The 26,930-nt window shown below is 41.4% G+C and overlaps 3 protein-coding genes across 5 annotated transcripts in view; 1 reads left to right on the top strand and 2 right to left on the bottom strand.

Annotated features, from left to right (window-relative positions):
- Positions 1 to 5,969, bottom strand: part of arhgap10 (Rho GTPase activating protein 10) — a 50,275-nt gene extending 44,306 nt beyond the window's left edge. For both annotated transcript variants that reach the window (XM_031863109.1, XM_031863108.1), the window contains exon 1: positions 5,407 to 5,969. In XM_031863109.1, coding sequence (XP_031718969.1) covers positions 5,407 to 5,560 — 154 coding nt within the window. In that variant the 5' untranslated portion in view covers positions 5,561 to 5,969. The remainder of the gene's footprint in view (positions 1 to 5,406) is intronic.
- A 1,084-nt stretch (positions 5,970 to 7,053) lies between these two features.
- Positions 7,054 to 17,724, top strand: prmt9 (protein arginine methyltransferase 9). Of its 2 annotated transcripts, none has more exons than XM_031863138.1 (13): positions 7,054 to 7,527; positions 7,975 to 8,174; positions 8,321 to 8,469; positions 8,566 to 8,802; positions 8,989 to 9,156; positions 9,295 to 9,397; positions 10,425 to 10,534; positions 10,633 to 10,825; positions 12,062 to 12,245; positions 14,105 to 14,786; positions 14,917 to 15,070; positions 16,448 to 16,541; positions 16,655 to 16,744. In XM_031863138.1, exons 2-12 carry the CDS (start codon positions 7,977 to 7,979, stop codon positions 16,517 to 16,519), a joined length of 2,250 nt encoding a protein of 749 aa, XP_031718998.1. In that variant the 5' UTR covers positions 7,054 to 7,527; positions 7,975 to 7,976; the 3' UTR covers positions 16,520 to 16,541; positions 16,655 to 16,744. The 2 variants fall into 2 exon arrangements, with proteins under 2 accessions (XP_031718998.1, XP_031718997.1); XM_031863137.1 differs by lacking the exon at positions 16,448 to 16,541 and adding an exon at positions 17,130 to 17,724 and having other exon boundaries at positions 7,081 to 7,527; positions 16,655 to 16,777.
- Positions 17,725 to 17,826: 102 nt separating this feature from the next.
- On the bottom strand, positions 17,827 to 22,822 carry tmem184c (transmembrane protein 184C). Its single transcript, XM_031863139.1, has 10 exons — positions 22,255 to 22,822; positions 21,635 to 21,765; positions 21,516 to 21,552; positions 21,182 to 21,387; positions 20,472 to 20,546; positions 20,290 to 20,383; positions 20,062 to 20,174; positions 19,875 to 19,974; positions 19,520 to 19,691; positions 17,827 to 19,408 (listed from the first exon to the last, which is right to left on the bottom strand). Exons 1-10 carry the CDS (start codon positions 22,369 to 22,371, stop codon positions 19,098 to 19,100), a joined length of 1,356 nt encoding a protein of 451 aa, XP_031718999.1. The 5' UTR covers positions 22,372 to 22,822; the 3' UTR covers positions 17,827 to 19,097.
- Between the last annotated feature and the right edge of the window lie 4,108 nt (positions 22,823 to 26,930).

The following is a 26,930-nucleotide window of genomic DNA, read 5'->3' on the forward strand; positions in this document are numbered from 1 at the left end:
CACACACACACACACACACACACACACACACACACACACACACACAAGGCAAAGGCTTCCCCTGCTTTTTGCCTTTTAAAGGAAGGCATTTCAGAGCAAACCTGGGAACCGTCAGACTTGGCTAGTTTCTCTGCAGAAAGCCAGAGATCCCAGTCTACTGGCTTCACACAGAGCCCACTGTACATATATCGGATATTACAGGCCAGATTGTTCTGTAAACATGGGGAACAAATGCCTATTTTATATATAATATAATATATATAAACATTGTTCAGAGGAGGTGGGAAGAAAAACAAAGATGACACAATGGGGGAGGGCTCTGGTTACTATGGAGCACCACATACCAAAGCAGAGACTGCCAAAACAAGGCAGCAACAAGGTAAAAATAAATAAATACAAGTATGTCAAATAATCCTAGACACCCACTTCCTTGCTTTTAGTTTAGTTTTAACATTCTAAAGCTAGTAAGTGCACCTTTGAGTTAAGATCAACACAACACTTTTACTTAAATCCATCTATTACTTGTAACAGTAAAGTAAAATACATTCTGGACAGGCTGCAGGACTGACACCTTCTACAGGCCAGGGTTGTAATGACCGAAACCAAGTCACGAGCAAGACCAGATTGTATCAAGACCGAGACAAGACCAAGACTCTGAGGGGCTGAGACCAGGTCAAGACCAAGACCAGACTAGTGAGAGTCCCACGTTGCATGACACACTTACGTTTAAATGTGGAACATGCAAACCTGAGGCGCTCCTCAAATTGATCTGAAAGATCCACATTCCCTTAAAACCACCCACAGAAAATGAAGATCCGTTCACCTCTTCTATTGCCATATATAAGTGAGAAATGTCTGAGAAACATCTGGATAAAATAATCAAACGGCATTGCTGAAGTGGATATGTACAACTCATTCTTTACACATAATTACAGGTTCCAAAACCTTTGATTCAGCTGTAAGGCACCGACTTGGGATGACTACAGGAAACTGCTTCTGAAACAAGGACTGGCTTGCCACTCTGTCTATGTGTTTTCCTAAAATGTGTCCAACGTAAAGTAGTGGTTTGTTTTTAATGAATGTGACCCCCCCGGCTGCTGTGAGATTAAGCTTTACATGCAATATAAAAATGTTCACATCTGTCTGTCTCTTCCAACATTGTTTCCTTTATTACAGTCGTGCTGCAAAACGTCACATGCAGCACATTTCAATATGAAATTGTTCTTTCCACATATTAACAATTACCATAAACTATCTGAACTTGTTTTCCACTTAATGTATCTCAAAGCAGGAAAACTTAAAATGACATGTTCTGCTGCTTCAGAGGTTTCTTCCAAAAACAAAGCAGAAAAGGTATGCGCCAGTCAGAGTTCAGCTGCTGAAGATGTCCACAGTGTATTCATTGGCGCCTGTTGCCGGGATGTTTGTTATGATTTCTACGGTCTCATCAGATGTGCCACTTAGGTCACAGCGTGCCTGGTGCAGCGTTTACATACTGTGCCTTTCCACTGTCCTTCCTGTTCCACTCTCCCATCTTTTCCAGTCCCAATCGCTGCTCCACACTCGCCTCCCACCTTTGCCCTTAACAAGGCCTGGCCACCCCCCACCCCCCCCAGATCCCTACCCACAAAGCATGCATTACTTCATTCATGACTTCCTGATCCTCAAAATAAGTCTGTAGGGCGAGGCTGCACTGAGCAGTATCCTGTCAATAATGAAAAAATTGTCTAATCAATGATATATCAGCACCTGTTGGCAACAGGTTTCAGTTCATGATGTAACCGAAGTGCTTGAAATAGTTCTCAACACTTTGTTTGCACCAAAAAAGGAGCCCCCCCAAAAGAAAGCGGAGCGGTGCCATCAAGCATTCGTTTTCATAGTAGGTCTTGTGCTCTCTGGAGTGAGAGATGGGAGAAGAAAAAAAAAAAAAAAAAAAAAAAAGCCTTCCTCCCACATCACTTCACCTCGTCTTGTGCTAATGCGTTTTTAATGAAAGATTGTGATGTGGCTCTTTTGGCAGAATCAGTAATGTGATTACGGAGAGAGAGCAGCACTGAGCCAAAGCACACCATGGCAGGCTGCTCTTAAACCTGTCTGCCAATGAAACAAAAGGACCTTCACATGGCTGGGTTTGTGGAAAAAATATATATATATATATATAAAAAAATCATATTGCTTTATGAGCCAAATGGTCAATTCACCAGGAAGTCCAGCTGTGGAAATGACTATGATTGACCTTTCTGCAAAAACTCTGTCCAACTTCAATTTTCCAATGATTGCGGCAATAACAGAACACACAATAAACACTATGATACGGTAGAAGAAACTCAGAAACGGAGAGCTGACATTTTTCGTACACAAATGAGATATCGATGTGTTTGCTGAGGACAACAGTGAGGGGTGATTGAGAGGGTACAGACAGGACACAGTTCCTGTGAAGGAAACCCTCTGAAACAGAAGCACATGTGCATGCTGCTCCTCTAGTGGGCACTTCCATGTCACGGCTCTCTGGCCCAGGGCCCCGCTGGAAGGTTTCCTCTCCGAACCAAGGTCTTTCCTTAGTGGGACATCCTCCCAGTCACTGACAGGCCGAGACGGGAATGGGATGTGGAGATCAACAACTGTCTCTGACAGGCCAACCAGCAGATCATTCTGAGGTCAAACGTAAAGTAGTACAGCATTATATACAAAATAAAACAACTAATTTACTGTTAGTTGTAAGCAAGACTAATGCTAGATCAGCACTGCAGAGTGTCAGATCGTATGGTGGTGTGACCATTGTCTACAGAGAAGATTACGTCGCTTAGCTTCCCCAAATCAGCTACACTTATCAAAAATAACTGTTTGAGCTTCAAAGCATGCAAACCACAAACAAGGCAGGTTCAAAGAAAATGGTTGGGCCTATTCAGTATGATCTCTACGAACCAAACACAGGACGAGGTTATCAGACTCATGTTCCACTAATAAGAGCAAAGCAGGAGGGGAGCTCTGAAAAATGGGATTAATCTATTGATGCAGATTATATTTGTCGGTTAACTTATTGTTTCAGTGTTATCATTCAAACACAGATGGCTGACAGCTCAGTTTGGATTTATCAGCCTCACCTTAACTTAACTATCAACGCAGGAAACGCCCTTTGTAAAAAAAGTAGTGTACGGTTTTTACTTCTGGACAACATCGAATGCAGCCAGCTCATGCATTTTTGCTGTGGCAGTTGGATAAGGTTTAAGTTTCTCTACTACTGCTATTTGAGTAAACACCTTCATGATTACAGTTATCAAAGAATGTCAAAAACAGTCATTTGCCATAAGGGAGAAGGGACGGGACATATTTTCAAAAACGGTCTCCACAGGCTGAGCAAAAGAGGATGAGAGCACTGCAATAATGCCGTTACATAAGAACATGACCAGCAGTTCCTTCCTGAATTTTCTACTGACTTTGCAGTATTCCCAATGGGAGTGTACGAGCAGGGTTCCTTAATTCTTCTCATATTCTCACAAGCAAGAAGCGAACACCAACCAAATGAGGGTTAACAGCCTTGTTAGGTTATTATGTGATATAGGTCACATGTTTGACACCCTTAAAATCAATATAAAAAAAAAAGTGACTCATAGTTTAGCCACAGTCATTTCGGGCATGAAATACAAGACGTGGCCTGACCTCCTGAAACGGGACACTGTGTGTCAGTTTACACCAACACGGCACAGCATCAATATCAACTCATCGGTGAGCAACGGTGAATACCAGAGTTCACCGTGGCGCTGGCCTGGTAAAAAAGGCCGAAGAAAGTGGCACGTAATCTCCCGACTATAAGTCAGAGCAGGTAAATGAAACAAGTAAAATAAAAGATGAAGGCCAGGTCAGGATGCTGACCTCCTGAGAGTTTTACACACATTTATAGATCTAAATTGTAATAAAGTTGTAGTTTTGGGGTAATATTCAGCACGATGGGAGAGGTAGGAGAACGACAAGCGAACAGGTACAATAGACCACAAGTATGCCAATAACAGCTCAGCACAGCGGTAATGTACGATACATTAATGTGTAGCAGAGGGAGCTGCAGCACCGGCATTAGGCCAGGCTGGGCTCCTCTCATGTTAGCTGCTGTAAGAGAGAGACTGAACCTATAAAAGAGGTGACTGAGGACATACGTCTCTTGTGACATGTGTATGCCTGCTGTCAACAGTGCAGAAGTTCATTTGACACACACGTGAGGAACATAAATACCACTTCTACTTCATTTGAACACCACAACACACCGAAACATTGCAGCTAAAAAAGGTGAATCCAATGCTGACCTTTTGACACTTCATGATGAAGCTGCAGCATAAATCGGCCTACGGCGGAGGATTACTGTTGAAATCACCATCACAGTATAAAAACCTGATGTTTCAGGTGTGCTGCAGTTGTGCATGACATCAAACTCTTTAAATTAGTAATTTAAAATGAAAATATTTTGAACTACCATTTGCACAAAGTCCTTCATTTGGAAAACACAATCTTGTTCAGTGATAACAGGATATGATTATTTTGTCATGGCATATTAAATGACAAAAGGAGAAAGTCTGAAGAGGTTAACGTTATTGTTCATAGTCAAAGCGATGCATCTGTGGCCTGGACCTTGATGTAGACCACATGCCCAAAGTTCTTTAGACCACAAATAAGTCTATATGGAGATTTTAGAGTCGAAAAACATGTTGCAAGCAGTAAGCAATGTTAGCAATGCTGCTGGAACATGCCTATAGCCCATCTGTCAACACTAAAGCAGACTACATGACAAAGGAAAAAGAATATCGGTGTCACTGTGACTGCCTAAATATTCTTCGACTATAAGTTCTGCCATACAATGTCTTAGCAACTCAAGATGTTTCACTGCATTTTGATTTAATACAACTATAAAACATGACACAAAGACAACAAGACAGTTTTGACAGCAGAGCAGCCCTATTTCTTATGACTATGTGTTGAACACTGGCTGTAAGCACTGTTGGCACAAACAAGCCCAGCCCACAAAACTAGAGTTCAAACAGATAACAATCTAATCATTTAACCCTGCAGAGGTATGTGACTGAGAGCAAATATAGCACGGGGTTGTTAAAGGAACTCGGGGGCCTTTTGTTTCAGGCTTACAAGTGAATAATTGTCCTCATAAAACACAAGAAAGGAATGTTGGAACAGAAAAGAAAGACTTGTGGTCTTGCTTTCATGACGATTAGTTCATCTATTCTGTAAATCTGAAACAAGTAGTTTCATGACATCACCAAATGGAAAAAAGACAATCATTGGCAAACTGAGGAAGAAGTCGTTACAACATAATACTATGGGACACAAGGAAGACCCCTTTCCCAAGGCAAGGGCAATTGTGACTGAACACAGACTTTTCTCAGAGTTTAAAAACCGACTCACGCTTCGTTGCATTGATGAGGTTCTTCCCATCTTTGTACAGTTCTTTGATGAATCTGTTGGTTTTGTCCAGCTCCGCTTCGTGTGCCTTGATTTTCTCCCTGAAGCTGGGGCTGTCCAGATAGCATTCACTGAACTCCAGCGGGTGTAGTCCCATGTCTGTGACAGATCGATAGCTTCGCTTTCAAGAAACGGGGGAAAACTGGTCAAAATGACGCTTACTTTTAAGCTAAAAACTAAACTAAATCGTCACTATAAAATTGCCGCTCTTTTCGCGGGCGGTTTCAAGTCTAACAGAGAAAACAGCTCCGTTGAATAGCAGCAGCTAACAGCGGTTAGCATGTTAACTTCTGACACAGGGTGTTGCTCCACAGTTGTCAAATAACGAAAAGAGTAGCTGGCAGGTCATAACAAGGTGATAACAATACGCTGCCGGGCGAAGTGTTGATCGGACGTCGCTTCACAAGAGTTGTCAGACAGTCATAATTAGCTGTATCTAATTTTTTTTCCTCCCTCCATCAAACGCACTCCACCTAGTAAGTGACAGATTGAGACACACTCTGCTGACATCTGAGTGCATGGAGCAAAACTTTTGCCAAAGACGGTGTAGCTTACGCGGGATGGTGTAGTCGTATCTACTTCCGCCTTCGCTTTGCTGCCCTGTGAGCACTGACGAGGGTTATTTGCAGGGCGAATGGTGTCAGCCGTGGTGGAAGAAGTATTTGGATATTTTTCTAAGTTAAAAGTAACAATAACAGACTGATTAAAACCTAGTATCGTGATACATTTAAAATATGATTCAAGTAAAGGTAAAGAGGTTGGTAGATTTGTAGAATAATGTAACATAAGCATATGTAGGCTACTGTAGATGCTATAACAGGTCGATCCTTATTAATGATGCATAGTGATTAACATAAGTACTGTTAGTTGGTCGAAGTAGTGCAATTTAGTAAGTACAATATTTCCTTCTGAACTGTGGTAAAGTGGAAATATAAAGTGGCAGAAATAAAAAAAAGACTCTTTGAGTTATACCCAAATGGGACGCCTTACCCACGGCCCTGGGGACTGCTAAGCAAAGGCGTATGGCAAGGCAAGGGAAAGAGAACAGAGAAGGAGAGGCTCTCCAGTAATTACAATTGATCGCTCAGATGCAGCATAGTACCAAGCCTATATGGATCCTTCAGTACATACAGTGGCTCGATGCAAGGTCAACAAACAAGGTAAACTAAGAACTCCCGAAGCCAACTCAAAACCAATCACAGGGGACCTTAAAGTGTTGCATAATATTAAACTACAAGTCAGTCGGATCATCACAAACAGTGGATATGACAACAAAGCTGTACACCTTAATGCAGGATACAGTCTAAAGAAATGCCAATGATCATTTTGGAGTGGACAAGTGTGAGCAAATAATTAGGCTCGAATGCAACATACAAGGTATACAAAAAGGGCACGAGCACATGGAAGAATTTGTATTCACACACTCATTTTAAGAACGCTACCTTCATGTTCTACTTAAAGAGTTTTCACGGGTGGGAACTATGCTAATGTTTTGTACTCTTTGATTGTGCTTGAAGATTCGTCTATCATTGGTTCCATCAGAGGCAAATCCGAGGCGGGAGTCTTTACTGTGGCGTAATTTGTCAATAAAAACGGATTATTATTATTCGCCCTGTTATCTACAGTTGATAGCATGGTTGATATGGTCGGTTTGTAACTTCAAATATATAACACTTCATTACAATTACACGCGGAACCTTGTCTCGTCTCATGTTTCTGACCGAGTTGTTTAGCTCGCGGACACGTTCCTTGTTTAACGGTAGCAGAAATGTGATTTACACTTTAAATCAGCATCTGGCCGTTCTAGCGTGGATATTAACAGGTAGTCATTTGTATGACATGCGGTTAACCTCTCGTAGCCACAATCAGAACATATTGTTATCATGTGAGCTAGCATTAGGCTGCTAACAGAGGAAGGATTGCTTAGAACGATGCTAACGACTTTATTGGACAAAACCGGAATGTTAACGTAAATTAGCACCTTAAATAAACAGCAGCGACCTTTTCCGTGCATCTCCCTCCATCCCATAACTTACCGCAGCCTGCGATCTAAAACAACATACAGTAAGTCGACATACATTAGTAATACAGTAATGCCTGTAAAATACTTAGCATTTTGTTTGAGGTGCGTTACATTTGTTAATAGTTCCTATTCATGTTGCAGTTATTATTATGATGATTATTACAATAACACCACAACATGTTGATATGTATGGAAGCCCATTTCCAGGAAAATGGAAAAATAGATTAATATTTTGGAACGACAAAAATAGAATAGCATGCAAGTCAAAACTATGAGATCTCCTGAGTCAAAATTATGAATTAATTAGTTAAAGATTTTGACTTCATTTTGACTCTTTTTCATGTTTTTATCTCTTCCTGTCCATGGTCTATGGGTCATACAGTACAGTCGATCCTTATTGTCTTAGTAAAAGTGGCATTAATCTGTATATCATATTATCAGACTTTATAATTTTCTAATAGACTCTCCACTCTCTTTTTTTGCTCAAGGGATGCCTAATACCAGTGCAAGGCCGAAGCATGGCAGGAGGACACGAAGGCGACGCAGAGAGGACCCTGCTAGGAACGAGCTGGTCTCTAGTTCCCTAGAAAGTGCCCAGCAGTGCCTTTTCAACCAAGACTACGGAACGGCATTTGTGCACTACCTTTTGGTCCTCAACCTCGCGCCGATGTTTAAGGACTTTGCAAGGGTAATGACTGTTTACACTGATAACCTGTCTGCGTACAATCACTGCCACACACTGTGCACACATCATGACCACAATCACACACATGCTGCAGTCTGTTTTTATTGATGCAGAATCAAAAGATGTTTTGTGACATCTCCTTTTTTTAGGAGTCTTTCAGGTTCACTCTCTTCAAGTGGACAGAAGAGCTGGACTCTGTGGGCCGCATTCAAGACCTCTTTGACTGTTATGAACAAGCACTGGAACTGTTCCCTGCTGATGAGGTTATCCTCAACAGCATGGGTGAACACTTGTTCAGGTATTTTCCTCATCAAATAACAAAGCATAATTTAGCTTTATACTGTTTCGGTGAATTATCTGCTCATACAGTTTTTTTTCCCCCTTTCTTATCCAGAATGGGCTTCAGAGACGAAGCCGCAGGTCATTTCCATAAAGCCTTGAAGCTGAGACCAGACTATCCAGAAGCCCGGGAGAACTTCTACCGTGTGGCCAACTGGCTGGTGGAGCGTTGGCATTTCTTAATGCTCAACGACCACGGGAGGAACCGCAAGTACCAGCAAGCCATCCAGAAGGCTGTTCAGAGCGGCTGCAACACTGTACTTGACATAGGTACAGGCACTGGGATCCTCGGGTGAGATATTTTCCATGAGAGTTTGGAAACTTTTTTATTCTTTAAGTCATGGAGTGTACTTTATGTGTAGGTTGGAACTCTTTATCAGCCCAAACCCGTACTTATTATTTTGGCTACAGCTATAATGGGACCTGTGATTCAATGCGTCAGTATTATTGTTCCGATTTCCTAATTCTCTCTGGGAAGTATGTGTGCGAAGAAGGCTGGGGCTGCTGAGGTGTATGCCTGTGAACTCTCCAAGACCATGTATGAATTGGCTTGTGAGGTGGTGAGCGCTAATGGAATGGACGGCAGCATCAAGATCCTCCACATGAAGTCTCTGGAGATGGAAGTGCCAAAGGACATCCCACACAGGTGCGATTTATAAAGACGTATTTTACCAGAACAATACCTTTTTATCTTTTTGTTTGTGCTGTTATAGAAGGCATGCTCAGTAAGAGTAGTACAGTATTTCTCATGTTTTTGTCCCATTCAATATTCTGTTTCTCTTAGAGTATCCTTGGTGGTGACGGAGACGGTAGATGCAGGGTTGTTTGGAGAGGGTATCATCGAGAGTCTCATTCATGCCTGGCACCACCTCCTGCTACCTCCACGGGTAACTTCAATTATTAAACGCAAACACAGGACAGGAAGCAGAACTTTATTCTGCAGTTTTTCCGCAGTGCAATATTAATGTTTCTATGAGTTTGTGGCACCTAAAACCTATCACTGTTTGCCACTGACGTACAGGGTTGGAAATCCTAAGAAAGTTATTGTACATTTTTTTGGGAATTTACATTAAATCTTTAAAAAAAAGCACACGGAGTTGTAAATAATGATGCCAGATCTGTGACACAGTTGTGGGCTTGCAGGACAGGAAATGATTGAGAACAAAACTAATGATGGCTTTAAAGCTGCAGTTGGCTTTTCATCATATTTGCTCAAACTGTCACCATATCCTGAAAGTGGTGCATGAGATATATAATCTGTGAAAAAAATTGTGTTCCTCTGCCTCCCTCTAGTGCTCCTGATGGTATTTGCAAGATTCCACCATTGCCTGAAAAAAACCAACCAATCACTCGCTGCTCGTGAATTCTGATGAAATTATCAAACTCTGGCCGGCGCTTGGTTTTGGGTCATCTTTTTTTTTAACATAGGGGCCGGATCACAAACTTTCTCATTTTACAGCAGAAGAGTACACTGATGAGTAATAGGGAGTACAGTAACAGAATCCCAGGCTCTGTTTGGTTGTTTTCTTTTGGGCACGGTGGAATTTTCCATATGCTAACATGGTATATCGGAGCACCAAAAGGAGGCAAAGGAACCCAATTTTTTCACACATCATCTGTCTCATTATCCACTGTCTGGATATAGTCACTGTCTGAGACAATATCATAACAAGTTATTTTCATAAAAGACAACAACTGCAGCTTTAAGGCACTTCTCGTCAACCCATAACGTAAAAACTAAATCTAAGTTGCCTCTTAAACAACCAGAAAAGTATGAGTTGTGACATTTCACTCAACACATACAGTAGCCATGATAATGGTGAATGTATCCAGTTCACTTTTGATGTTGTGTTTGTGCCATCAAGGGGCGTTAATGTGCAGTTTCACTAAAAGCACTCGTTTGTCATCCTAAAGAGAGGTGAGAATGAATTCCAGGATCAGTCTTCGACAGGACGGGTCATCCCGGCTGGAGCCACCGTGTTCGGTATGGCTCTTGAGAGCATCGAGATCCGCAGGCATCACAGGTAGGCCCTGGATCCCGTCCGTTGTTTTCCCGCAATGGAACTTCTCAGAGCAGCAGCACAAGGACCTATCATCAGATCGCCGTTTGTTTCTCACGCAGGCTTTGTGTGTCAGAGGTGGGCGGTCTGTCCATAGCTGCAGCCGGCGAGCTCTGTAGCCCAGTGAGCTGCAGCCCTGAGCCGGATGACTCCATGGAGCCTTACACCACCGAGAGACTCAGCAGAGTGCCCGGGGGATATAAAGCTCTCACTGAGCCGTTCACGGCCCTCAACATCGACTTCAACAACGTGCAGGTGAGCCGAAGCAGACGCTGATAGACGATGACGATTGATTCATTCAGCTGCTGTTAATTTAATGTGCTTTTACTTTAATTTTGCATTTGTCTTTGTGTCTGATATGCAGCCGTGTGAGAATATTCAATGTGTGTGTTTGTTGCCTTGAGTCAAGCAGAATAATGTAACTCTGACAAATATAATTCATTTACCTGACCATATTTCTATTGGTCCCATGAAACGAACATATTGGCTGCCTCACAGGCTAAAACATTGCACGTCAGTGGCCACTTATTATTTAGCTAAAGGCCTGCAGGGATTGTTGACTGATTTATCAGCTCACAGTGAACACCTGACAGATTGGAGACACCGTGTTTATCTCCCAAACAGCACCTGAATGATCATTGGTTGATATTTGTCCACACACGTCCAGTAGGGACAGAAACAATCTTACCCTGGTGACAGAGCTGTGATAATGTGTCAGTGAGGCAAACTCTGCACTCAACAAAGTAAGTTATTCAGTACTCATGTGCTCATCAGCTTTCAGTTTGTCTCAGTCCCAAGAATATGAGAAATAATAAAAGTTTTCCTCTTCCACATTTGTATTGCAATTTCCCATTCAAGTTGTTTGAAATATTATCTCACACAGAAAATCCTATTTGCATAACCACCTTCAATCCTCAGGCTTCAAGGGGCTTTTCCCATTCAATATAAGCAGACCGTGACATTTTCTGCAATGGGTATTACCGTTTTTACCCATTTGTGATTTTGAAATATCTCCAGCTCACTTGCAGAGCGCCACAAAAGAGTGATACATTTACCGTGCATTGGTAGCTGTCGAGACGACGCTTGCTGTATTACGTGCCATGCTGTTGTGAGCTCTTTGTGACAGAGAGGTGTGTTCTTGGTGCTTGCCAGCAGCAAGGCAGGCCACATTTGATATCATATCACTGTCACAGGCAGGCTGTCACATTTAGAATTTATTTATTCATACACGCTGTGAAATGCATTCGTATATCTTAAATCTTTTAAGTTTTCTGACTTAACAAGTAAGTTGGACTTCAAAAGCTGCAAGAGCAGAGGCCAATAACATTCACAACTCCTTTTTCAACATCAAGCCCTCTGCAATCAGATTTTTTTTAATTTTACACCCATATTGCATATTTGAACACCTATTTTTACCACCAAGCTTGATTTATCGTTTTGATTTTAGCCGATAACCCTGGAACAATTCCATTTTGTTTCGGTGACCTGTAGGAACTGGAGGGGCTGAGCTCCAGGGAGGTTCAGCAGATCCGCCTGCCCGTCACTCAGGAGGGGGAGCTGGACGCTCTGGCTGTGTGGTTCCAGCTCCACCTGGATGAGGAGAGCAGTCTGTCTACTGGACCCCAGGAGGACACGTGCTGGGAGCAGGCCATCTACCCAGTCCACAGCACCGACGGTAAGATCCAACGGACGTACGGGGGAGACGCTGTGGGGGAGGTTTGGCAAGTCACCCAACAATTTCACACAGATGTTTTACTCATTTTAAGTGTCAGATTAATCCGCATTGTCTATCTGTTACAGTGTGTCCAAGGAATTGTCCTTTAAGTGTCGCTACTGGTTTCAAATTGTCATGACTTAACCACATTTAGGTTTAATAAAATGTATTTATTTCTCTGCTCAGCTTGTATTCTCTACTCCGATATATCATGCATTTCCAGGTTACATCAGATGAGGGCAGTGTGTGCTGAAGACTGCATACACTATTTACCATGTTTGTTAAATAATGCCAGGGAAATATTTCTGCTTATAATCATCACCGCTACTTCACTACAGCCTTCCGTTCATTTTGAACCAAGGTGAAAATAGTGAGAATACTTTACTACAACGAGGACGATGATACATAAAGATATAGCTCCCCGGACGTCTTAAAAAACCCACACTTCATTACGTAACTATCATCACTGAAGTCCACAATATGCCAGTGTAAAAATGAATAGAACAGACAGTGTAGACAGTATAACGAACAATCTAAATTCATATTTGTTAAGCGACAAACTTAAAGAAGAAGTGGAGGGTATTTTTTGCTGTCATCCTCGGCAACTGTGAGCTTAATAGCCGCCGACACGAGGTGACATGTTCCAGTTGGCATTGCAGTACATCATCTCCCAGACAGGGCTCGGCAGCGTTTCACTGAGCCGCTAATTGGCGGAGGCAGCGTCGAGGGAGCCGCCACCTTTCCCGGTGATCACCGACATCCGTTTCCCCTGGTCGCGGTGACGTGTGCGCCGTGATCGCCTGTGACACTCTTTAGTGTTCATGAAATTCTTATAGGCAATAAATATGCATTTTTCCCAAATGCCTCTGACGAGCGCCGCGCTGACATGAAGACGTGAGCAGATGTTATTCCTGTAGGAATCCTTTCGGGGCCTCTCCCCCTCTCTCTGTGCACCCGGTCCCCTGCATCTCATTTCTCTGTTGGGCTCCCTCTCCCTTTCTGCATCTCCTGCTTTTTCTTCACTCGCTGTCTCTTTTTTTTTTTTTTAAGTGTTTCAATTGTCCAGTCAGTTTTATTTACGCAGCCCAAAATCTTTGCCACAAAGGGCTTTAAAGTCTGTACAGCGTGAGACACCCTCTATCCTTAGACCCCCGTCAGCTTAGTATTTATAAAACCATAAGCATGGCATTATAGATAATAATGTTATTGTGTATGGATCTGCAATTTTCCCCTTTCTGTTCGTCATTTCAGATGTTCATAAGTTTTTTTTTTTTACAAGCCCTTTTTTTAAAGGCTTAGAGTGGCATTCCTTAAGATGTTAATCCAGGTTGATTTTGAGTTTATATTTGAGTTAAAACAATGGAATTGGGCTCTGAGTTTAGCAGTCTGGAGTCTTTTTGTTGATACATTTGGTTCAAGTTTTCACAATTATATAATACAGCATTTTTCTCCCGGGAATGACACCTAGTCGGTAATACTGTGAATGTACATAGTAAGTATTGCAATACTTTAATCAGTGGGCTCAATCATCAATCGGCAATAGTGACTTAACAGAATCTTCGAGATTGCCATGTTTTTTTACAATAACATTTTTTATATGTTATTAAGCACAAGTTTAATTTAGGCACGTTCTGATTTAAAAGAAAAAAATAAATAAATACAATAACACCAGACATCCAATTCCACTTTCAGTACTTGGCAGTTGTCAATTCTTTGCTTTGCTTCAGTACATTTCAGTTGGTCCCAAAACTTAAGTGAGGTTTGCACAGCTCTAGTAGAATCAGGCCCAGTCAGTGTTTCCCTCTTTTGATTCTTTTCAGGTTTTGTCCTGAAACCTCGAGACGAGCTGATCGTTGAAGTCTCCTGCAGAGATGCCTTCCTGAGGCTCTGCAGCGTGGCCGTGCTGAGAGACGGGCATGAAATCCGTCTGGACAAGCGCCCGGATACGCGAGGATCTGGAAACCCCATTTCAAATCAAAACCCAGAGGCCGAGCTGTGCAGTGCGCTAGCAAGTCTCCAGACTGACCAGAAACAAACCAAAGACTTCTGCATGCTGGAATGTGCAGAAATGGCGCTCCTGAACAATCAGGATTACCATCGGAGTTTTTGCAGCGCGCTGGGCAAACTCATCCCCCAGCTGAGGGCCAAATGCCAAAACAAAGAGCGAGGATCCGGTGACTCCACAGACGGTAGTGACCTGCTCTATGTCCTCGACGTGTCGGAGGGCTTCTCTCTGCTCTCCCTCATCGCCGCCAGCCACGGCCACGTCAAAGCGTACAGCTCCGTGGAAAAGAAAAAGCAGCAGGAAGTCGTGAAGAGACTGGCTCGCTCCAATAATGTCCCGGAGCAGCATCTCGAGTTCTGGCTCAACCACACGGAGGACGAGCATGGGATGCTGAAAAGGCCGTCCAGGGAGAAGCTGTGGAGCGCCATCATTCTGGACTGTGTGGAGACGTGTGGTCTCATCAGACAGAAGTTGATGGAGAAGGCTTCACTGGCCAGGTGAGGGGCAGCTGCCAGGGTGGGGCACTCAGAAATGTTCCCTCACCTTTTGTTTATTTAGCTTTTAATATTCTAGTGCTGCATTTTTATGTATTTTAGAGTAAAATGCATTTCTATGTATCTATATTAGGTGTTTGCTGGAGGATGGAGGAAGTATTTTCCCAGCAAAGATTGTGGTGCACGGTATGCTGGTGGAGTCGGACACGTTGCTGCTGGAAAGTGCTGTCCAGGGTCAGGAGCCCACACTGGGATTCAATATCGCTCCCTTCATCAACCAGTTCACTGTAAGTATACCTACATAAGCTACAGCCAATCACAGGTTAGATTATTTATTGTCATTACTCTAACATGCAAAGATCTTCCAGAGCAACTCGAGGTCACTCGTTTCCGGTGCGGCTGTGGCTCTGAGGCAGAGCGGTCGGAGGATCGTTGAATGTAGTTCTCCGACGCGCTTTGAAAAGGAGGGATGAGCAGAGGAGTATTCAGTAGATGGTCCATCTCAAAGGAAGTGCAGAATAACAAGAACAGGAAGCTGATCATACTAACTTAACTTTGGTTGATTTATGAAGTTAGTCATTTTAATCATACTTGGTATTGGTTTAAAAATAATATTGAAATAACTCCATAATAATAAATAGGGAATCTCATTCAGTCTTCATCAAACACCAAATCTTCCTTTTGTACATCTCAGGCCACTAGTATCTTGTATTCTGTCTCATGTTCGTGATGTCGATATTACCGGTTTTCAGAGACAGTACGCTGTGTTTGTAAGCTCGCATCATTCACATTTAAAGTTATTGCTTGTGAGTTTTGTTAAATATGATGGGTACAGAAAAATGTATGAACATTTGTATGAAAGGTACAAAAACAGAGACCGGTTGTTTTGTTTGCACCGTGTATGGTTTGTGTTTTGTTGAACAAGGTATTTCGCTTGGAATACTAAGGTCCTGGACTTTGTTTTCTGTTGTGCACTCCTCTTTGATGTGCGATTCCCAGCTGTGTTCAGAAGCTGCGAAATCTCTTTGAATTCTTTTTCTTTATTTGGTCGGGAAATTATCTTTTTTTTTTTTTTTTTTTTTTTTCTTTTCCTCCCCCCCAGCATCATGTTTGTGCTCTAATTTGATAGGACCCACGCGGGACGGTCGTTTGTTTTAACAGATGTTGTCTTTGAAGCCCTCAGTGGAGGGCACTCTCTAGCACAACTGTCACACGAGGCACAACACACACAGCTTGGCCCAAGACGTTCCTACCTGAATCCATCAGTATACATTACATCAGGCACATCAAACAGCAGGATCTGAGGTCTCCACAACTGTGACAGGGAGGAGGAAAGATTCTTTTGTTCTGCAGTAAAGGAAACTGTGACACTTTCTGTGCTGCCACTTTGGTTTGTCCCTCAGCGTTTTCAGTCTGCTGCCCCGCAGCCACGGCCTCTTTGTCAAGTTTTGAAGAGTTTGAGGTGAAATTAATCAGTACATGAGTGATTATCCACTGACACTAGGAATTGAAACCTAACGTGGATAAATGATAGTTTGGGACAAAGACTGCCAGCAACACCTTTGAGACAGCTTTTGCATGATTTTTAATACAATGCTTTTGTAAAACAAATCTGTATTATGAGCAAAAATAAGCAACCCCATTTCTTTTCTTCAAATTTGTAGATATTTGTAAATCCATTCCCTCTCTTGTGGACAACCTGTGCATCACGAGCACCTGTTTTGTGTTGGATCTGATCCCAGTAGCTCTTCTTCCCAGGTCTTTTATTGCTTTTTCATATCATGTAGTTCCTAATTAATAACGTCACTAGATTCTTTTATCCACTGCAGACAAGTCGCTAACACTGTGTTCATCTTTTTTATGTTCTTAAGGTACCGGTCCATGTGTTTTTGGACTTTTCCACACTGGAGTGCAGACATCTCAGTGAGTTTGTGGAACTCTTTGTTCTTGACCTAATGGAGTCCACCGCAAACTACACCAACAGAGAAGTAAAGGTAAGAGATGCATTGGTGCTGCCAACATGATTGGAATTAATATAATTGAATAATCCCAAACTACTCTCTGGTGCACAAACATACTGCACCAAAAACCTAGAAGTCATACCTATTAAGACACACTGTGCACATCTCCCTTAGAATACACACTCGTCTCCGCATTTTCATACAGCGATCTAACATGAGGGGCTATGTGAATTGATCCCATTCAAGCTTTTCCCCCTAAACTCATAATATATGTGTCATATAATATTTTTAAACAAACGGAGGCGAAACATGACTTGTGATAACTAGCTGACCGCTCATGTGTACCATACGTATATCTGCTTAAGCCATAATCCCCGTTTCCCAGGTCCAGGCTACGTCTGCAGGCAGAATCACTGCAGTTCCCTTCTGGTACCACATCTACCTGGACCAGGAGATCAGCGTCAGCACTCTCAGCCAGAACTCTCACTGGAAGCAGGCGGCTGTTGTGCTGCCGCAGCCTGTGGAGGTACAAGCCGGAGACTGGGTCCGCCTCGCTGTGAAGCTTCACAAGAGCGCCATCTCCATATTAGCCCATATAGAGAACACACCCGGGCCAATGGAACAATGATCTCTTGAATTTCATGCCTCAATCATATAGAGGCCACTGACACGTAGGGGGATGCATTGAATACTCTGCATTCCTTTTCTGGTGCCATTTAAAGATTGATTTCTCCAGTGTTATTTTTCTGTATTACCAGTCTTCAAAGTTCAATCTCTGGTTTGAGATTTAGTAGAAGCCTGCATGAGCCACACCTTTGTAAGCATCAGTGGGAAGCCGAGTCATCACGATCATAAGGAATTTGTGAAAATGCATCTTCAAGTCATGTTTTAATTTGTAAATTGTGCTATAAGATTATAGGACATTTATACTCTGTACTTATCATTTGTACTTGTAAGTATAAAACAAATACTTCCATGATCATAGACGCAGTTGTTTTTGTAAAGATGTTTGTCATTATCAAAAAAAACTTCAACAATAAATGTGACATTTTGTAAATAAATGTAAGAAAATAATTTATCAGATACTGTAGTTAATCAGATTTATTGGGGAGACAGTCAGTGATGGAATTAAATCAACATGTGGAACCATTTACATCAGCTCTAATGTAATCCTGTCAGTTTTATTTAAAAAATAAAATAAAATCATGTAAGGCAATGCAACGTTCTCTAGCTAGATATGATAAAGATTATGCTGTTGATTTGATAGATTTACAGGTTGTTTCTTCACAAACTGATATCCCACACTGTACATACACATGTCAATAACCCTGCACACATCCATGTAAGTCACAATGACACAAAAGCTCAGAACCTCTATGGAGAACAATACATGGCTTGGTTGCAGTAACAGCTAAATGATTCCAGCTAAAACTGATGTTGAACGTCTCATCAGAATAAAACTGATCCTGATATATAAATTGATGTAGTGGACCGACTAGTTCCACAACACATAGAACAAGGCATCTGATGAGACTAGTCAATGAATGTCTATGAAACACTTTAGAGTGAGCTGAATGCAATAAATCATTAATACAAATGTATCAGAATATGCTGTTTGTGTACGCTGTTTTAATACTTAGAATGTACTTACAGTAAATACATTGTATTAATAGTGATGTCACAATGTTCAGATACGTCATTCAGCAGGCATGGCTCTAACATACAACTGAAACTGTTTAATCTCAACTTTGCATCCCTAAACTCGTCTCTTTTCGCCTAAGACATCTAATGTGCTTTGATATCGTAGATTTACGATTATTTCAATCGATGCCTTTTGAAATCACTTTAAATTAAGATGTACTGAAGAGAACATTCTTATTTAAAAAGTTGCATATTTGTCTTTGTCATCTAACCGTGGCATCTGAGATCATGATATGACTGAGACGACACAAATGTGTCCATCATTTCCTATTTGGAAAGGATACACACACTTCGGGAGGCATCTCATCTCAAGAAACACGATTAGTGTGCCGTTTGGGACGCACGTTAAAATTGACGGGAAGTCTTTCCCAACTTCAATGAATTAAAAACCATTCCTCATAGCCTACTGAGCCAAATAGCTCCCTAGTGAAACAAAAACGGCATAAAATACACATCTAGAAGTCACGTAGTGCCATAAGTTCACCGAACATTCTTGGAGCTGTCACTGGCAGAGAGGTCCATCTGGTACACCTGGTTTATTTAATCTTTTAACAATATTGTAATGTCTGAAAAGAAAATGGCAAGGCTGTAATTGGGTCCCGCCCAACCATATCGGGTAGAGTCTGTCGGTGACGTCGGCCTTGAAGGTACGCTAGGTGATCACGATGAGATCTGCTTCTACTGGTTCTTTGGTTTGGTTGGTCCTTTCCTCTTCCGGGGTTTCTTCAAGTCCAGCCTCGTATCCTTCATCCCACGGGGCCGAGCTGAGCCCGGCCGGCGCCGACACAGAGTGTGGTGTGAGGGTTCTGCCCAGGCCTTGGTATTGACCATTGGGTGACACGGGGTTGGACACCGCCTCCGTGATGACATCTTGGGAGCCCGAAGAGAGCAGGCCAGACCGCTCACCATCATCCTGAGCCTCACCGAAGTACTGCTTCTTTGGCCGACCCATAACCGTTCTCCCTGTAAATGAGAACATAAAAAAAAAAAAAAAAAAGAAGAAGTGTTGAAGTGTACACGCCAGAGAAACAATTCGTGAATGTGCAGGGACTCCAGCAGTTAGGGGGCACCTACCAACATTGCGGACTTGTTCAGAGATGTCTGCTCTGACATCAGAGACGTCCCACATCGCCATGAAAGAGTCGAAGCAAGAACCCTCCTCAGCCTCCTGGATGTAAGGCTTGTAGGTGAAGCTGTAGTGATGGGCAATGGCTGCCAGGAACATCTCCACACAGATGATGAAATCCTGAGGGGAAAACAGGACAGTTTGGATGCGTTTGGATTTCTTTCTGGTTAAAAGTAAAGTGGTGTAAACATTTAGGAGGCCCCATATAGTTATATAATAACTATATTGGTGGTAAGATCAAACTCAGACATTTAAGTTATTCTCACACGTAGTTATTCCCTAACTAGATACGCTTTAGCTTACCTGTAAGCCAGTGGCTACAGCCTCCACACTCTTCCAGTCCCATATACGCTCCTTTGAGATAATGCCCACTTTCACCAGCAAAGCGATGAACACAGCTTGCCTTGAAGAGTTTGCAAAATAACCATTCTCAGTAGCTACAAACGATCAGGTCATGTCGTTAAGTTTGCTTTAACATGCTGAGACTTACCAGAAAGAGACGAACACCACCATTTTGACACACAGGAATTTGCCCACTGGCTTGATTGGACCCAGTTCTTCTCTCAGAGCCCGGTAGAACAGCACCAGGCAGTACATGGCAAACTAGATCGAGAGAAGACAGACAGAGATAAACCTAGTTTATGCATGTATGATACAGCCATCACTTGAGGCAAATTACATTTAGACTCAATAAAACAAAAAGCAATAGCAGTGTTACCAGTTGTGACATATTGTTGAAGATGACCAGGTACGTCCATGCGTTTGTTGAACTGAAATTGCCTTCGTCGTACACTTCACACAGCTGACAGATCCTTGGAAGGAGAAAAAAAAGGGGGACATCAACACAAATAGTGACCCAAAAGATGTGAATGGTACTTAATAATAATAATGGTTACTTACAAAGCGATCACTGTTGTGACGGGTCTTACGACTGTGTACTGCAACACTCCCAGTTTGCATCTCAGCAGCAAAACCCTGCAGAGGAAACGTATGATTTGAATTCGATTTACATTAGTTGGACAACATCTAGTATGCTGGTATCAGTAGAATCTAATGAATTTAAAATCAACCCCGATCCCGAATGGCCATAAGAAATGTGCTGAGTGGATCCTTGAAAGAAGTGCAATAACAACATTTTAAGCTTGAAAGGCCTAATTTTCCTCAACGACTTTTCGATCATGGTCTAAGACACACATGCAAGATGTAGCACTACTGTGAAGTGTTTTGACACGGCAGTATTATCAAATACACAACTGTGGCTGATGCTGCTGACCTTCAGGCAAATGCTGATCAATTTGATCGTCATGTAAAAAAAAAAAAAAGGCTTGGACAAAATGAACTGCACACAGGCCTGCTAACCAATTACAGCAGTTGCATGACTGAGGTTAATTTGAAGCTGATGACAGTCATTGTTTTGTTTACTAAGAACATTTCCTCCTCAAAATTTCAACAAACTCAAGCAACCTCAAGACACAAACATGTCACGTTTTATCTAGAAGTCATTTGTATAGCTGTACACACGGTGTGTTGGCTCACATGCTCTCACATGTATTGTATGTATGACAGTCCTAATTTTAAAAACAATCGGTCCAATTCTAAAGGAAACATACTCTCCCATTGGCCAGGGCGGGCAGCAGCAGAGGGGGGGCAGATGTCTCTGCTGCTCCTGGGACTCCAGCATCGACACCAGGCTGGGGTACTGATTCTCCAGGTAGTTCAGCAAGAAGGTCATGAAGTTGTAGATGACGTAGGCCTCGTAGCACTCTCTGCACGTGTCCACATAGATTGCTATCCTTGGGTATTTTAATGCAATCCACTGTAAGATTTCAAAAGAGAGGGATTACAAAGCAAAGAGGTGTTTTTTTTCAATGTCAGTTATTCTGTAGATGCATATGACATCTAAGCCTGATCACAATGACTTTGATTAGATAATACACCACTCACACTGTCCAAGCTGTAGATTGGGACCATCCATAATATCCTTAAAAAGAGATATAAAAACACAAACAATTAGAAAGCAGTTTCAGACTAGTGTTCGTGGATGTTGTTGTTGACGACTTTACCTGATGATGGGTTTCTGAAGCTCTGGCTGAGTGTAGTGAACCAGATGCTGGAGGATGCCCCATAATGATATGGGCATAGTCATGAAGACAAATATCCCAGCGATGAACCATGCTTTATTATGAATGCCGAGCTGTTATTAAACGGAAAGAAACAGTCAGCACTGGCAAGATTTTGCTTATACACTAGGAATGTAACTTTTCTACATTTAATATTAAGTCAGGGGTGGAAGCAGTGATCAGATATTTTTACTCAAATTAAATAGCAACACAACTTTGTAAAAATATTTAAAGACTACAATCATAAAGAAAAACGTGTCATTTTAGGGAATACCTGAAATCTGTTCAAATAAAAAACTGTTTAAAATATTCTAACTGCACTAGCAGATTTCTCAGATTAACTACAGACTCAAATGATTTGATAAGATGTTTTGCAGTGAGCAATGCATCATATCTAAACAGTTTCATGTAAACAGTGATTACTGCAGTAAGATACTCGAAAAAGTTGAATTGGCATAAGAGAAATACAACATAACTCAAGTAAAGTAGGCTACAAGAACCTCACAATTGCAGTACAGTACTCAAAACTTATCAGCATGTATACATCGATTATTAGAACTGACCCCTGACTTCTGCAGCTCCCAGATGCAGAAGGGCAGGACGACTAAAAGCAACGAAATATACAGCACGACGACCAGCGGCCGAATCCATCTTCTCCAGTTCCCACAGGAACAAGGCATCTTGACATGAAAACTGGCCGCAGGTTGCGGTGACAAAACAAATGACCTAACGCTCGACACGTTGAACGTTAGCTCCGCATTGGTACCCTTCCAACGCCCCACCAAGACAACCAATACAACCCTTCTCTCGTATACAGGAACGTTGACTAACGTTAAGTCACATTCCTGAGGGAAAGGTCGCTGGAAAATGACCAGCTCATGTGAATCGATTTTAACAAGCTAGGTTGCTAACGTTAGCTAGTCAGGTGTTTTGTCTCCCATGTAAACAAACGAGGCAGATGGTCCTGTCTAAACCGTTGCCAGCATCTCAATGTCTGCCGCAACGAAGGAAAACGCTGCTCTGGTAAATCAACCGGCTCTTTAGATAATATAACACGTAACAGTGTTTTTAGAAGGTTTACGCTGGTAAAAGTTTCCAAATACAGTAATTGCTGTGGAGTGTGTACTTCCGGGTTTCTTCGTCAGATGTGGTCCCGCCTACAATCTGGAATCGGATTGGTGGAATCGAGGGAACTAGCCAATCGATAAAGAGGGTTTTGTTACATACGATGTGTGGTTCAGAGCCGTATAATAAGAGTCACGTCATCTCCATTCACTTCGGTTGACCTTTTTTTTTTAACAGCAATGGCGGATCATGGAGAATCTTATTAGTATTAATATTTATTATTATATATGGTTAGTTAAACATAAGATTGAGGCCTGTGATTGGTTGAGTTGTGGGTGTGATGGATGAGGATATCCATTTTGGAGTACAAGCTATTATAATTAAGTAAATGTTACACAACGCTACTGTTTACAGGTAAAAATATGATATTTTATCAATTCATCTGTTCAACATGAACATGTAAGCAAAAGCGAAACCTAATTCAATCGGATCTGTCTGCAGTCTCTCATCCATCTCTGCTATGTTTGCACAAGCACAGCCAGAAAGCTTGGATAACAGAGGACAGGAGGAATGACATACTATCTGGTGCCTTGTGTTTTTATTATTGATTATTATCATTTATAAACTTCCCTCAGGAATGTTATTTATTTGATTGACATTTTAGATTTGTTTTCAGTGATATATATATATATATATATATATATATATATATATATATATATATAAATAACTTCTAATCCTGTTGTGAATTTGGGGTTTTAAAAATTCTATATATGTTTTTAAAAGTAATTATAAAGTCATGAAAAAGAACAGAGTATTGATAAAAGTAGCTCCTTGTAGTAATAAAATCCTAAATATACCTATCCCTACCTGAGGGCCACTGTAGTTCTCTGACACGCTTGGAAAGGGAGGCGTGATGGAAGGGTATGTTATTGCTTGGAATCTGCAACCTCACCACTAGATATCACTACATCGCATACACTGTTTCTTTAAACGAGGGCCCTTTAGCCTAAAATACTGTAACAAGGCAGGTAACTCTAGCTGTTACACTTCCTCAAATATTAGGACATTTTACTTAAAAAAAACACAAAATTGATGTAAATCAATTAATTCATTTGATAACTAATAATCACAGTCATGTCACTCTGATTGTACTAATTTCTACCAATATCTATGCATTCAAATTGCCCCCCAAGTACTTCCTGGCTCGATCTGAAGTCTACATGAATCATGTGACGATCAAGCGTTTTGAACTTCCAGTGACGCGACTCTCTCTTTATACAGCTCTGGTGTGGTTGCGCTGCATTCTTATTGGTCACATGATCTTTGCTTTCGCCAGCAGATGGCAATGTGAATTAACAATTAGCAGGATACCAGATCTAAAGTCCATTGTAGTAGCCTCATAGTGGTCACAGATCCCAGTTAGGCTAATTCAGTTTCTTTGCGAAAATGTGGCACTTTGTTCGGGCTGTTTATGCAATTCGTGGGTTATTTTTCTCCCATTCCCATCAAAATCACCGATCAGAGAGTCCCTGCCTCTTAAAGTTCTGATACCTAAATTAATCGGTATACTTTGCAACCACTTGAAATAGTTGGTCAATGTTGATCGATATGGTTTCCATTTTTAAAGTGTCTTGTTTTTATTTAGACTAAAATGAAAGATATCAGACAAATATGAGATGATTAAAAAAATAATTTAATAAAGCTTTCTCTTCCCTATTGTCCATTTACTTTTGTTCGCACCGCGAATAGGCCTATTCAGTATCTGGTAATTAAACTTTCCCCTAGTTGAAACATATGATAAACACAATATGTTAACAACTACATAGGACAATGTGTTTGTGCAATACAACCAGTTATACAATACATATAAAGTCAGTAAAACTGCATCCACACAGTCCTACCCCACAGCAACCATTTTGACTTGTTATAGAAGGAAAAGCACAGGTGTTACTAATAACATTTACACTGACTTTTGTTCTATTAAAATGTCCCATTAAGCCATGAGAGTGTGACAGTGAGTCAATATGCAAAATACCAGGACCCTGAAACCGAAGGAGCTAAATGGAAATCAGCGATCTTTCATTTTATTATTGACATGTCACACTGTCTTCAGAGAGAGAGGCCTGTTAGAGCCAGACAACAAGATTTGTACCGTATCCAGAATCAAGAATAATACAAAATTTAAATGTGTTACATTTATTTTTATCTTTAGAAAAGTATACATCTTAATATAGCATGGTATATGTTTTACACAGAATATTTCGATTTAAAAATTTATGGTATGTTAGATGTAATACAGTTATGACAAGAAGTTTTAATGATGTTTTACATACAATGGGGAACATCTCAATCATGACATCACCTGTCGGATTAACTGGCTGTTGAAGCAAAAATAACCACCACCCATTGTTTAGTCCTTTTATCTATCTAATGAATGCAGAAATCCATTAGCAATTTGCCCTATTTTTGTTTAAGGTTTATATTAAAATTTTTGTGTAATCTAAGTCCTGCGTGAACAAAATCTCAAAAAAACAATATCCATCAGAACCTCCTTGTTACCTTTTGTTCTCGTGCGCACGTGTATGAGCACATGCTTCAGTGTATTTGTGTCTGTGCATCTAACTGTAAAATGAGGGGAGGCAGAACTTTCGTCTCTGTTGCTCCACGTCTCCACTGCCCCACAGTCACAGAAATCACTGGTTGTAGCAGGACAGATTGTTCATGAATTTTGAATTGATCCTTTTGGCTTTTATGAATTAGAAATGTTCTTTGCCACAAGTCGTGCAAGCGAGTGCCATGGTGGATAGCTTGGAGGGATTGCTATGCAAAGTGTCATACAGGGTACAGCCATGTAAGGGCAGGGTAGATAAACATATGCTGTGTTTGATCAGATCCAAAACAGATTTTAGCATAACGGATGTGGCGTCCGCTATGTCTCTCTGAATCATAGCCATAACTGTAGGGTGAAGTGCATCGTTCAGTATGTGCTTTGCAGGAAACACACATAGGCAAGGATAAGCAGAATAGATAGGTCTGAGGAAAAGTAATGATCAATGCACAACAAAGGAGGCAACACACTGTCTGATTCCTGAGATGTAATGTATCATCCAAAGTGCACCTCCTTTGTCAGACGAATACACAAGACTGCCATTGTTCAACAATTACTTATTTATCTTAATACGTCTGCCAAAGGCCTTTGCGTCAGGAAATGTTCAGACTCACTGAGGCTGCTCACTTCAGTTCAGCTGTTCTTGAACAACAACAAAAGTGAAGTGGGGTGAAGTCAAAGTCGCTCATACAACAGTGGTTATTTAAAAACAAGGGCAGTAGCTCTGAGCTCTTTTTATTGCTTTATATACCCACCAGGATACCAAATCAGGGCCTGAAAATAGTCCCCAACATGTACATAATTTACTCCTGTTTGACTAATGTTCAGAGGCTATTGTTCAGCCTTTTGAAAGTATATATTTGTGACATATGGCCATATGGTTTTGGTCTTTTCATGGGGTTTGTTGACAATAACAAGAACAATACAATATTGTCAACCTTTAAGTACAGGTCATGACAAAAGTATTTCACTGAGTGACATTCATGACTGGATTAACCTGCTTGGAGGGCCAAAAGGAGCTGCTGGGCCATTAGCCCAGAGACACAGTGGGTGGAAAACAGTTCATGCTTTGGACAGTGTGTTTGGCTAACAGCTAACGGTATTCCCAGTACACACGCTGCTGCATACATCGCCACCAGTCAGCCGCGATGACTTTGTGCGGATTGCTTGTATAAATCACAGCTTGTATTTGAGTTTCAAGTGTGTTTTACAACGCCTTACAGGCCATTGGTGTTTAGACAGAGGGTTGCCAATTTTGGGTTGTATTTATTCAATTAAACATTACAGTAGTGGTTGTTGTAGACACACCTGGCGGAGATCTGCATTGCTACTACTACTACTACTACTACTGAGTGCACCTTTTCTAGTTGGAAATGAATGTAGTTTATTATTTAGCATACTCCGGAAAACAGAAAAGTTACTTTACTTTGTTATTTTCACACATATACCCTCATTAAGGCAGGGCCCCAAGAGTAATACTGTGCTTTATTGTTTCATATTTCCAAACAAAGTTTCAATCAATTTAGCACAAACCAGTTAACACACAGTAAACCTGGAGCTTAT

Source organism: Anarrhichthys ocellatus, unplaced genomic scaffold, assembly GCF_004355925.1.
Source record: "Anarrhichthys ocellatus isolate YVR2014 unplaced genomic scaffold, GSC_Weel_1.0 scaffold28, whole genome shotgun sequence".
In the NCBI taxonomy this organism is placed as follows: domain Eukaryota; kingdom Metazoa; phylum Chordata; class Actinopteri; order Perciformes; family Anarhichadidae; genus Anarrhichthys; species Anarrhichthys ocellatus.

What these genes read in the sequence shown, in the direction of transcription:
- tmem184c (XM_031863139.1), bottom strand. Translation starts at nt 22,371, where the DNA reads ATGCCTTGTTCCTGTGGGAACTGGAGAAGATGGATTCGGCCGCTGGTC. An exon ending in GTCACAACAGTGATCGCTTT is followed by an intron (nt 20,384 to 20,471) that starts GTAAGTAACCAT and finishes TCTCCTTCCAAG; the next exon opens with GATCTGTCAGCTGTGTGAAG. An exon ending in GTGGTGTTCGTCTCTTTCTG is followed by an intron (nt 19,975 to 20,061) that starts GTAAGTCTCAGC and finishes AAACTCTTCAAG; the next exon opens with GCAAGCTGTGTTCATCGCTT.
- prmt9 (XM_031863137.1), top strand. Translation starts at nt 7,977, where the DNA reads ATGCCTAATACCAGTGCAAGGCCGAAGCATGGCAGGAGGACACGAAGG. An exon ending in ACCTCCTGCTACCTCCACGG is followed by an intron (nt 9,398 to 10,424) that starts GTAACTTCAATT and finishes GTCATCCTAAAG; the next exon opens with AGAGGTGAGAATGAATTCCA. An exon ending in CCTTCATCAACCAGTTCACT is followed by an intron (nt 15,071 to 16,654) that starts GTAAGTATACCT and finishes TATGTTCTTAAG; the next exon opens with GTACCGGTCCATGTGTTTTT.